The sequence below is a fragment of the Engraulis encrasicolus genome, chromosome 20 (assembly GCF_034702125.1).
Source record: "Engraulis encrasicolus isolate BLACKSEA-1 chromosome 20, IST_EnEncr_1.0, whole genome shotgun sequence".
In the NCBI taxonomy this organism is placed as follows: Eukaryota; Metazoa; Chordata; class Actinopteri; order Clupeiformes; family Engraulidae; genus Engraulis; species Engraulis encrasicolus.
Genome location: NC_085876.1, coordinates 24,332,307 through 24,344,806, shown reverse-complemented (window position 1 = coordinate 24,344,806; position 12,500 = coordinate 24,332,307). Strand labels below are relative to the sequence as shown.

General features: G+C 44.5%; 1 protein-coding gene across 6 annotated transcripts in view; it reads right to left on the bottom strand.

The window, feature by feature from the left end:
- hycc1 (hyccin PI4KA lipid kinase complex subunit 1) overlaps nt 1-12,500 on the bottom strand; it is a 59,282-nt gene that overhangs the window by 24,242 nt on the left and 22,540 nt on the right. For 5 of the 6 annotated variants that reach the window (XM_063185642.1, XM_063185644.1, XM_063185645.1 and 2 more), the window contains exons 2-3: nt 6,819-6,900; nt 445-546 (exon numbers count right to left, since the gene is read on the bottom strand). In XM_063185642.1, the coding sequence (XP_063041712.1) occupies nt 445-546; nt 6,819-6,869 (153 nt within the window). In that variant the 5' untranslated portion in view covers nt 6,870-6,900. Of the gene's footprint in view, nt 1-444; nt 547-6,818; nt 6,901-9,993; nt 10,333-12,500 lie in introns of those variants that run through there. The other variant, XM_063185643.1, reaches the window with a different exon arrangement.

Here is a 12,500-nt window from a genome sequence, read left to right as displayed (position 1 = left end):
TCCGAGACCCTATGTTGTGTTTGGGTTCATTGCCTGATTATCATAGACTTGCAATCGAGATTCGATCCGAGTCTGACCCCGCCGCCGAAGGTGTTGCGTCACTAGGAGGGCGCAGCCTGGCTAGTGGGTTCAGGGGTTCGTCCCTCGATAAAATTTGAAAATACAATTAATTAAAGTGCAATATATTAAGCAACGTAAGGATGGAAATATAGAGGCTTGGTCTTCAGGGCCCCCTTGGTTCTTGGGCCCCTGGGCCTGGGCCTGGGCCCGGTAGGCCCGTGGAGAAATCCACCCTTGTCCACTGAGCAACATACTGAGGAAAAACTTGGTAAATAATCTAAAGTACATGTAAACAAATTAAGTAGCTCATATCAACCCAACAAACGAATTACGCACAAACAAATGAGCAAAAGCATTTTAAAAAGAGAGCAGGAGTGCACGTACGTCGCTGTAGTTCTCGCGGATGACTTTGTAGAGTGCTGGCACCAGCGTGGCTTTCTCCTTGAGGGAGGCCGCATAGCCGGACACGGCCGTCTCAGGAAGGGTCTGCAAACACAACACAAAAGATAAGGGCTGAGAGGGTGAGAGAGTGTGTGTGTGTGTGTGTGTGTGTGTCAGAAAATAAAAAAGATAAGGTTAAGTAAGCGCGCGTGCGTGCGTGCGTGCGTGCGTGCGTGTCCGTGTGCGTGTGCGTGTGTGTGTGTATGTCTGTGTGTGTGCATGCGTGTGAGAAAACAAGAGAGAAAGAGAAGGAGATTGAGAGGATTTCTGGTGTAATCTCCAACCTCTGACTAGGGATGCAAATTATCGATTAATTCATTAATCATTAGTTGATAGACTTATCGGTCGACTTTCGATTAATTGATAAGCGGTGTTTTTCACCTGAATTTCATAAGGCCTTTTAAAATATCAGCTATAGTTAAAACACTGAGTTCGAAAAGTATAGGCCTATAATGTTATATTAAATTATATTATGAGAATTAGGCCTACATTATGATCATTAAGCCCATATTGTATTTTATTGTATTATGTTATATTATATTATATATTCCTCAAGTAATTATGCATTAGGAAAAGAAAGAAGACATGTTTTCTATGGCATCTCCACACCACCTTTGGGGGGGGCATTGCTTGGTTTCACCCAGGAGTGAACTAGTAGCCCCACGCCCCCTCTATGTCGCCTTGCAGTTGCCTGAGATATGATGACAGACAACGTTGAGTGAAACGTGATCAGACTCAGAACTTGTCTGCATATAGGTGTGTCAACCACAAGCATTTAAATTTTATACGCTTCAAAATAAAGAAATGCTATGTTTTGGGTGGTGTGTTGTTGTCCATAATGCATAATAATGTCAACAAAGTTCGTTTCTGAACAAAAAAAAGCCATTTCCTGTGTCTGTAAGGAGAGCTAATAGAGCTCTTCAGCGTTGACGTCAACTTGTATGCGGCGTTTGGACTACCGGTTCCATGGCGATTTTTTACATTGCAAAACGCCATAGAGATTCAGGTTTGGCAAAAATATAAGTTGCACGGCAACAACGAACATTAGCGTGTCCCCGCATCCCTTTCTCATTAGTGGAACGGATCGTATCATCATGTTGGTGTATTCACATGTTAAATCATGACGATTATAATTCAATATTGCTAACCCCTTTCTGATCATTAAAACTTCCGAACTACATACTTTCCTTTGGTTGCCATGGGTACAGCCATCCGCACGTACATGCCGTTAGATACAGGCGCTGCTTCTGTAGTTGCCAAAAGCTTCCGGGTTTAGCATATGGACGCAACATCGTATTTATGTCGAAGTTTGACACAAAATGATCAACCATATCATACCTACAGCCTATTTTTAACACCCTCGACAGTTTGCGGGGGTTCGCTAAGCGCGTGCTTGCACTCGGAGCTTATTTGAAATTTACCCCTATTCATTCCCAATGGAGGCCGGAAGCCGATAGGAACCAGGACGTCCTTAAATGCTAACATGAAAGACTACAATCTACTACATGCTTCCGCTTCCGCTGAAGAACTCTATAAGATAACAGGCTCCATTGAGAATGAATGGAGCTATGACAACAACACTTACAGCTAACATGGATTCACCTGAAATTGAACAGATGGTGCTCCTCTTCATGCATGGTCATGCCCAGTTCAGCTAATACTAGTCTTGATATCTGACAGGGTGTTAGTGATTAAAATTACAGTTCACAATTTGAAATGACTACGTTTGTGATTTCGCTAGTTAGCACGCTAAGTTAACATAGCAAGCTTAACCCTACAGTGAAATGCTGCTTGCAGTGACATTTGCTTGTCTTGAAAGATCGTTTTTCTCATAATTCAAACAGTAACAACTTACACAATTGGGCTTGGCATAATCACAGATTCAAGTACACATCTCCAAAAGACCCACAAGAACTCTAGAAGTTGCAATGACGATTTAATAGATAAAATCTGCGCACCATGGATTTGAATAGGACTAATAGCTAGGTCTGTTGCAAAGCATTGGACACATCAACAGACAGAACGCTAGAACTAGAACTACTCAACAGTCTCTAGCGCCCTCTAGCGATTAATCGCGATTAATACATTTTGATCGAGCAACCTCTTGCTCGACAACTAATCTAAAGTCGATTAATCATTTGCATCCGTACCTCTGACAGATAAAAACAATAGCCTCGCCAAAAATGCTCGGTGTGTGGTGGGAGGATTGTTATTTTTGAGTGCTAACAGAGATGACCTGATGTCGTTGCCTGATGCCTGATGTTAGATTTCCACAGCAAGTGGATAACCAAAGCAGATTATGAAGTTCAGGTTTTCAGGGTGTCCCCAGCACTTTTATAGTTAAGGCCTCCCACATAGACAACAACAAACACCTACCACCTTAACTAGGTCCCCTGAAAAGGTTAAGAATTTGTGCGAGTCTAATTTCCAATGTAATGTAATGTAATGTAAGTTGATTCACCAAAAACATATAGTTTTAGGGGTTTTCAGATCCTATTTCAAATGAAACCGCACAGAATACCCTTTCCAATGATGATAATCGCATGTCTCTGATACCTTCCCACCCTCAATCACCTTGCCTAACCAAAATTCACACTGGGAAACAACCCACCGCTATACAGTGCCAGTACAGTACTATACAGTGGGGCATGGCAACACTAGGGCTGTAACGATATTGTATCGAACCGAGAAATCGTGATACACAGAGTCACGATACTGTATCGTGATACAAGGAGGCAGTATCGTGATATGCCCTTTCAAAGTTTTATTACCCATTAGTCCAGAAAAAAACCTTATGTTTTGATGTGATAGTGTTTCCAAACTTCAGTGGGGATACATTTCGGAAATCGTGGGGTGTATCGAACCGTAGGTCAAAAATCGTGATACGAACCGAATCGTGAGATGAGTGTATCGTAACAGCCCTAGGTGCAACACCCAAGAGCCCTTTCCTTGCCGTCTTTGCTCTGTTTGATACTTAATGTGTGCGAGTGAAGACTACCACCTCCTGTCCTTTCCTGTGGCTTGCGTCATCTTGCCTCAGTGTAGCCAGGCCTCCATGGAGAAAGGGTCCCTGCTGCCAACCAACGAAAAGCAAGTTTTGGAGAGCTTTCCCCAATCAACGTCCGGCTAGATGGATTGACGCATCCATCTCCAGTTAGGTATGATTATAGATAAAGTTCTTGTCCATTCTCAGAGACAGGTTGAGGTTACAATCAAAATCCAGACATTTATGCATCTATAGCTGTGAACATATTGCTGGAGTTATTGTCTGAACATGAGTGGGACAAAAGCTTTAATATTCCAGACACTTTCACTTCAGAGGTAAAATAAATGAAATATTCCGAATACTGAATACATAAATGATCGTCATTTGCGATATGATGGATCCTAACATGAAAACTCCACAGATGCCACAAAGGGACCAAAACAATAACATCAGACAAGTTTGTTTAGTTAACAACATTCCAACCTGGAGTTTCCAAGTATGTATAAATGATTGAAATCTGCTGTGTCTTCCGAGGCATCACGAGGAGACCAAGAGTGCATTCCAATATGCGACCTTGCGTCCTCCACTTGTGCTTGTGGCTTCATACCAGGAAGTAATATGTGGTGATGACATCACTGACAACAGCATTATATTTCAATATCTCGCAAAAGCTCAATTGTAAAGCCATTTTCTCATTTGCAAACTGGATGGTGAATGAAGAATAGTCCCGCAAAAGTTGTTGTGGCTAGGCTGACAGTGGGGAAACTTAATTGTTTTCTCCACGGAGCCGGGGCATCAGCAAAACGTGAGGCCACAAGCACAAGTGGAGGACGCAAGGTTGCATATTGGAATGCACCCCAAAATGACTTGAGTGAGCAGCTCAGGAAGGACGCCCAGCAGCCTGACCATATATGGTCGCTCATGGCACAGATGGGAAGTCATGGTAACGATGCCATGATATAAGCTCTAGCACAGCACAGGCCCAGGCGGTGAGCATGACACCTGACAGGACAGCTCCTGGATCATGATGACAGAATGGGGATGATGAGGGAATTGCGGGGAAAAAAGCAAAAATGCTCTCCTTCTTTCATGTTTAACATCTTATCCATTTCCTTCATCTTTGCCTGTCTAAATAACCATATTGATCCCTCCTTCTCCCATCCCTCTATTCTGTCATCTTCCTTTTTTCTCTCTCTCTCTCTCTCTCTCTCGCCCACTCATGGCTCTAGTGCCTGCTGTGAGGGAGGCAGTCGTGGTCATGATGGCTGACACTTCAGCAATGAAGAGCCTGGATGACAGATAAGTGGGCTTGAGTGTGCGTGCACGTCCATCTACAAGCAATGTGTGTGTGTGTGTGTGTGTGTGTGTGCGTGCGTGTGTGTGCGTGCGTGCGTGCGTGCGTGCGTGTGTGTGTGTGCGCACGCATTCCTACGTGCATGTCTATCTGCGAGCATGTATGTGTGTGTGTGTGTGTGTGTGTGTGCATGCGTGCAAGTGCGTCCATGTCTGTGCGCGTGCAAATGCATGCGTGTGTCTGCATAGGCTTGTTCATGCAGTTACCAAAACTTGAAAGTCTGGTCATGCAATTGCTAAGAAGTCAGTGCATTTCTCCAAGCCCAATTCAGTCTGCCGATATCAGTAGCCCTTGTGTGTGTGTGTGTGTGTGCGTACAGTACTTACTGCACTTCCATATGAACCTGTGTACAACCTTCGTAACAGGCTTTTTCTGTCTGTGTACGAGTAAATGTAGAGAGTGTGGACAAAGTATGGAAGTACTCACTACATAAAGATGAGTGTCCCAATCTGGGTGTATTCGGGCATTTTCGGAGAAGTTGTTTGGGTGCTCATGTATTTTGCACATCTGAGTGTGTGTAAACGGTTTCTCACAGAATTTAAGTCAAGGTGGTGTGGGTTTGGGAAACGTGACCATCATCATCATCATCGGAAAGGCTATTTTTTGCTTTATTTTCTGTTTAGTTTCATAAGAAATAGATATCAAAACCCTTAAAAGTATACATTTTCATATATTTTTACATCTCATGCAGTATCTTTCACAACACCAAAACGTTTATTTTGTGTTGTGAAAGATACTTCACCAGATGTATAAATATATGAAAATGTATACTTTTAAGGGGACATGGTGTCCATTGGTGTGAGTTAAAGTGCATGTGTGTGTGTGTATGCATTATGTGGGCTGTAAGGAGCATGTGAATTGCCATGTGACGGGTATTTGTGCAGCTTGCGTTTGACAAAAAAGCCTTACATAGCCCCTGAACCCTGACCTGCGATTGTGTAAAATTGTGTGTGTGTGTGTGTGTGTGTGTGTGTGTGTGTGTGTGTGTGTGTGTGTGTGTGTGTGTGTGTGTGTGTGTGTGTGTGTGTGTGTAATGAGAGAAGCATGGAGAAATTGTTTGTGATTAGGGGTTACTGAGTGTCATTGTTTGTATGAATGACTGTGTGTAACAGTGTTTGAGTATGGATGCATGTGTGTGTGTGTCTGTGTGCCAAAGAGTTTGAGAATCGTGTGTGTGTGTGTGTGTGTGTGTGTGTGTTCTAGCATCAAGTGTATCTGTGTGTGAGCATGAGATTGTGTGTGTGTGTGTGTGTGTGTGTGTGTGTGTGTGTGTGTGTGTGTGTGTGTGTGTGTGTGTGTGTGTGTGTGTGTATGTGTGTGTGTGTGTGTGTGTGTGTGTGTGTGTGTGTGTGATGGTGAAGAATCTGATTGAGATTCTGTTAGAGGATGAGCAAGCGACACATCAATCAACTGCTAGCAACTCTGCTGAACAGATGGACCGCACGCGCACCCGTGTGTGTGTGTGTGTGTGTGTGTGTGTGTGTGTGTGTGTGTGTGTGTGTGTGTGTGTGTGTGTGTGTGTGTGTGTGAGACAGAGATTGAATATATACGTGTTTGTACGCACAGCATTTGCATTCTATGAGCCCATATACGCCATGGAGACCTAACATTCATGAAACAGCTCAGACAAACAAGAGCGACAGCCAACAGAGGCAAAGAGAGGCATATAGTGACATAGCAACCAGCCGACAGGATCCCCAGTGTGTGCGTGCATGCATGCGTTCACATGTGCTCTTTTTCTACACCCACTTTACCGATATGAAAACAACATCTAAAAGGTAGGTGTGTATACAAGCATGAACATCCATGTGCAGTGTGTGTGTGTGTGTGTGTGTGTGTGTGTGTGTGCAGTCTGTGTGTGTGTGTGTGTGTGTGTGTGTGTGTGTGTGTGTGTGTGTGTGTGTGTGTGTGTGTGTGTGTGTGTGTGTGTGTGTGTGTGTGCAGTGTGCGTGTGCGTGCGTGTGCGTGTCCTCCTACCTTAAATTCAGACAGCCATTCCTCCACCACGCCTTGGTCCATAGCCAACATCTTCCCTCATCTGGTGTGGGCCTGCTTCAACCTGGACAACACAAGAAAGACACAAACAAAAAGATGAGGAATAACAAAAACAATACAATATAATACAACCACCTGACCAACAGAAAACACAAAGATGGGGAAGATGCAATATAATGCAATACAATGTAATATAATGTAATATAATATAATTTATTTTATAATATAATATAATATAATATAATATAATATAATTAAGAATCTGGTGTAAGCCAGGCTGAACCTTATCAAGACAAAAACAAAAGAAAGAAAAAAGGGCTAAAAAAAGGTAAAGACAAGGAAAAAGCTAGAGGGACAAGGGAGGAAAAAGCAATCTCTGTTCAGTGAGTGTGGAATGGTTCTCAGGCTGTCGAGAAGATTTAAGAAGATTAGGCTACCGAAAAAAAGCACAAAAAAAAGAAAACCCACAACAATGCGGCAAATAACATTCCCCTGGAAAAGCCTAGGAGAAGCCTGAGGCTCAAACAGTATAACAGAAAAGACAGAAAATCTAATAAGCGGCGCACTGACGGACACAAACACATCCGTCTGCCCTGTGCTGTGGACATTTCCTCAAATCAAGTCAAGTCTGCAGTAATTCCTATTTCTCCGTCCTCAAGTGGGCAACTTATTCTGCAACAGTAATAGCATTATCCAGACCACACACACACAATATACTGTACAAGCACTAGGGCTGTAACGATACACTCAAATCCCGATTCGGTTCGTATCACGATTTGTGACCTACGGTTCGATACACCCCACGATTTCTGAAATCTATCTCCTTTGAAGCTTGGAAGCACTATCACATCGAATCATATGGTTGTTTTCTGAACTGAAGGATAACAAAACTTTGAAAGGGTGTATCACGATACTGCCTCCTTACATCACGATACAGTATCATGATTCTGAATATCGCGATTTCTCGGTTCGATCTAATACTGTTACAGCCCTAACAAGCACTCATGCACGCCACTCTCTGACGTACAGTAAAGGCTTTTGGGTTCTCTACCCTGCATTAAGTGCTCCTCTGCCTTTCCTCTGTGGATTTGTGGATTTCCTTTTTTTCATTTTCTTTCTCTCCCTTTACTCTTTTCAGAGTGTTTCACTGCTTCTTCTTGCCTACAGTCACAATGCCAAAGCAAGCAAGACGTACAGCCCATCTCATACACTCGGGCAGGTCAATGTACTTCACAGCACCATCACAATACCTTCTTATAAAGTCTAGACACTATAACCAGGGGACTAGATTTACACAACCCATCAGCGCACGCGCACGCGCACGCACACGCACACGCCCGCCCGCCCGCATGCCCGCCCGCACGCACGCCCGCTCGAAGCACGCACGCACGCACGCACGCATACACAGAGAGAGAGAGATGGAGAAAGAGAGAGAGAAGGAGCTGGGGGAAATGGCAACAGGAAAATGACAACATACAGTAAGTGACAGCGTGATTGTAGCAGAAGGCAATAGTAGTGACAGAGGATTGAGAAAGCAATGAGAGAGAGAGAAAGCAATGAGAGACAGAGAGAGAGAGAGAGAGAGAGAGAGAGAGAGAGAGAGAGAGAGAGAGAGAGAGAGAGAGAGAGAGAGAGAGACAGAGAGACAGAGAGAGAGACAGAGGAGGAGAGAGAGAGAGAGAGAGAGAGACGGAGAGAGAGAGAGAGAGAGAGAGAGAGAGAGAGAGAGAGAGAGAGAGAGAGAGAGAGAGCGCGAGAGAGAGCGAGCATGACAGAGAAGACACATCTTACCTCAGCCTGAGCTGAGCAGCGTGTGGTTAACCTGTGTGTCAGTGCATCGAGCTGCCTGGGCTCCACCACAGCTGAGCAACCGTGTGTGCGCAAGTGTGTGTGTGTGTGTGTGCGAGTGTGTGTGTGTGAGTAAGCACGAGTGAGCGTGTGCATGTGTGTGTGAGTATGTGTGTGTGTGTGTGTAGCCTAAGTGAGGAGGGGACTTCATCCTTCCCCAAGACCCTGCCCCTCTGATCAACCTCCCCAAGAGCATTTTAGAAATTCAGTTGCCTCTCCTCCTCTCTCCCTCTTCCGTCCTTTCTACCGCTCCTTTTCTTTGCTTCCCTCCACCGCTCATCTTCTCCATCTCCCGTCTTCCTCTCTTTCTCCCTTCTACCTCTGCTCCTCCTTTCTTCCCTTGGTTTCTTATTTATTTTCTTCTCTCTCCCCATTCTACCCCTCTTCCTCTCTCTTCCCTTTTCCTCTCCTCCTCTTTTCGTCCCTCTCTCTCCCCTTCCTTTCCTCCTACCCCTTTTCTCTTTCTCCCGTCTCTTCCTCTTCTCTCTTTCTCTCCTCTCTACCTCTTCTGTCTTTCTCCCCTCTTCCTCTTTGATCTCTTCCTCTCCTCCTCCAGAATTTCCCTCCCTCTCTCTCCGTCTCTCTCCTGGCCACGTCGATCTCCCTCATTTGAAAAGAAAGGAAAGGGCATTCCCCAGGTTACATGATTTCCCTCAAGTAATCATCCTCATCCTCCCTCATCCATCCCTCTCTTCATCCCTCTTTTCCTCGGGGGATCACTTTAAGAAACCCAGATGAGGGAGGCGAGAGGAGGGAGGAGTGCTTCACTGGCATTATAAGCAGGCTGCTGCCAGCCACAGCAATCATTATTACACACACACGAGACACGAGACACGGTGGAACTGAAGACCTTGCCGCTATCCAGAAGAGAGACGGGCAAATCAAAAAGAGATTGGCAACAAGAAAATTACGACGAGGCACATTATTAAATTACCAGGCTGAAAGAAGTCACGACACAAATCCCATTACATATCATTATGAGAGCACACGCGTGCAGTAACATCCTTGTCACAACATGCATGCAATAGAAACATCATCATTACCATAATCAGTCAATCATTCTGAGCACGACTCAACTCTCATCCTCATCAGCTCACACACACAAACCCTGACTCTCTCCCTCTCTCTTTCGTTATCGCTCACTCTCTTTCTTTATCTCTTGCTTTCTTAATCTCCCTCTCTTTCTTTATCTCTCACTCTCTTTCCCTCTCTCTATCTCCCTCTCTTTCTTCATCTCTCTCTCTCTCTCTCTCTCTCTCTCTCTCTCTCTCTCCCTTTCTTTATCCCCATCACTCTCCCCATCACTCACCCCCAAAGGTTTGTCGTTCTCCGCACATCCTTCCCCTCTCCCGACTGTCTTCGCATGTCCTCTCTGCGTGTAGAGTGCCAACGTGCTTCAGCAGCTATTGTGTTTTGGTAAAAAGCTACTCCCTTGGTGTGTCATGTCATCATGCCATTAGGATGCGGCGTGCGTTGTGCCCGTCTGTCTAGTGTGCCCGGGGGCACGCTGTGTCTACAGGCCAACTGTGCCGAGCTCTGCCGAGCTGTGCAGAGCTGTGCTAGATGGTCTGTGCTGTGCAGAGCTGTGCTAGATGGTCTGTGCTGTGTCGTGCTGTAAGTGTATGAGCAAGGGCACCTCCACCACACGTGTACACGAGTGTGAGTCTAGTGCAGGTTTGAGGCAAAAATCTGACAGAAACACAGAGAGAGAGAGAGAGAGAGAGAGAGAGAGAGAGAGAGAGAGAGAGAGAGAGAGAGAGAGAGAGAGAGAGAGAGAGAGAGAGAGAGAGAGAGAGAGAGAGAGAGAGAGAGAGAGAGAGAGAAATGACTGAGATTTACCAAGCTGTTAAGGGATGGGCAGAATGTAAGAATGCACACATACATACAAATAAACTGGCACTGCTTGTGTGTCTATGCTGTGTGTGTGTGTGTGTGTGTGTGTGTGTGTGTGTGTGTGTGTGTGTGTGTGTGTGTGTGTGTGTGTGTGTGTGTGTGTGTGTGTGTGTGTGTGTGTGTGTGTGTGTGTGTGTGTGTGTGTGTGTGTGTGTGTGTGTATGCGCCTCATGGGGAGGGATGATTATGTGAGACTGTGCAACATGCCATGGGTTTGTTTTGTAGTGCTTTGGAATGGCCACTGCGGCCGATGCCAGAGCATTACATCTGAGCAGGAACAGAGCCCTCCATTCATGACACATTGATTAGTCTGGTCTGAGCCTGACCCTCATGGATTACACGGCCACGTGGGTCTGCAGCACAAGGTAGGCAAGCCCAGCTTAGCGCTTTCTCTCGCTGTGTGTATGCGTGTGTGTGTGTGACGCGCGTGCGTGTGTGCGTGTGTGTGTGTGTGTGTATGTGTGTGTGTGGTGTGAACAAACTTTGTGAGTGAGAGTTAGTGTGTGACTTGGGAACAAATGTCGACATGCCAAAACATGTCCCACTGAGGTGCTAATTATGATCAGTCTGAATGACTAAAATTTTAACTGTGTGTGGCCTTCATCAAATTCACCATACAAGCGTAACGACATTTTCCTTGTTTCTTACACAGGATGTGTAAAATGGTTAATTTATTTTGATTTTTTTTTCATTGAACTAAAACGTGTGTATATATCTGTACAAAATGTATGTGCTTTTGTGTACTCATAAAAATTAATCAATGTCTCAAGCTTGTAACTTACGTTTGTTGTGCAGTAACTGAGAGTGAAAGTGAGGGAGATTGTGTGAGTGTACCTTAACACCCTGTGGCGCGAGCTAATGTCTTTATGGAGGGTTTCAGGATCAGAAAAATAGGATTACGGGTAGAGTTTAAAAAAACACGACAGCTCTTTCGGGCCAATGACAAGCAACTGTCATGTGTACACAAGTCACACTCTCGGCCAATTGCAGTAGAGTTCTAAAGGCTGCATGGAAGCAACGCAACGTTTCTCCACTGCTGGTCCAATCAATTGCTAACGCACTGACATGTACCGTTAAAATACTTCTACAAACATTCATTCATACCCAACGCAATCTCCATGGTTAACAAGCAATGGAAAAGCTAGGCTGGTGTAACAAAAAACAAGGGACTGGATCTGGTACCTGACTTGTAATGTATTGATGTGTATGCTGGGAAGGGTAGCTGGAGGGAGGGGATGTATGCAATGCTTTATGTGTGTATTTATATTTTGAGCAATGGAGTGAATGTACATTTATGTTTTTATGGTGAGATCAAAGACAATTTTCATGCTTGCATGACAATAAAGTATATTCTGTTCTATTCTATTGTTCAGAACTCTGTAAAACCATGTGAAATATATAGTCATGTCTGCTTACTCTACAGCCCCCCCCAAGTATTGGTATAGGGCTGCATTTCGTTTTGATTTTGTACTACTTGTATTGGTCATTGACGTTTCTTAGTTAGCAGACGTCAGGGTGGAACAAAAACAGCTAATGTCAATATTCTATGAATGAAATGCATCCCCCCGGCCTTTATATTTTGCCATGCATGTCTTCTTTGTAAGTCATTTTGGATAAAAGTGTCTGCTAAATGTAATGAAATATAATGAAGGGAAGCCGTCCATATGAGGGAGGCACGAAATCGAATGAGTGAAGATTGATGTTGGCGTTAAATTGAACTGCTTGCCTGGTTCACAACAGACCATATCACAAGTGAAATACGGTCTGGAGACCTACTAAATGTCCTGTAGAGGAGGTATGTTTTACAATTGCCAACGGCCATTTATTGGCCGTTATGAATGCATAATTTGGTGTGTACGTAGCCCATAGCTAAACGTGTCAGTTGTATACATGGGTTCTAAAAATTTGTTTTAACTGCTGCGA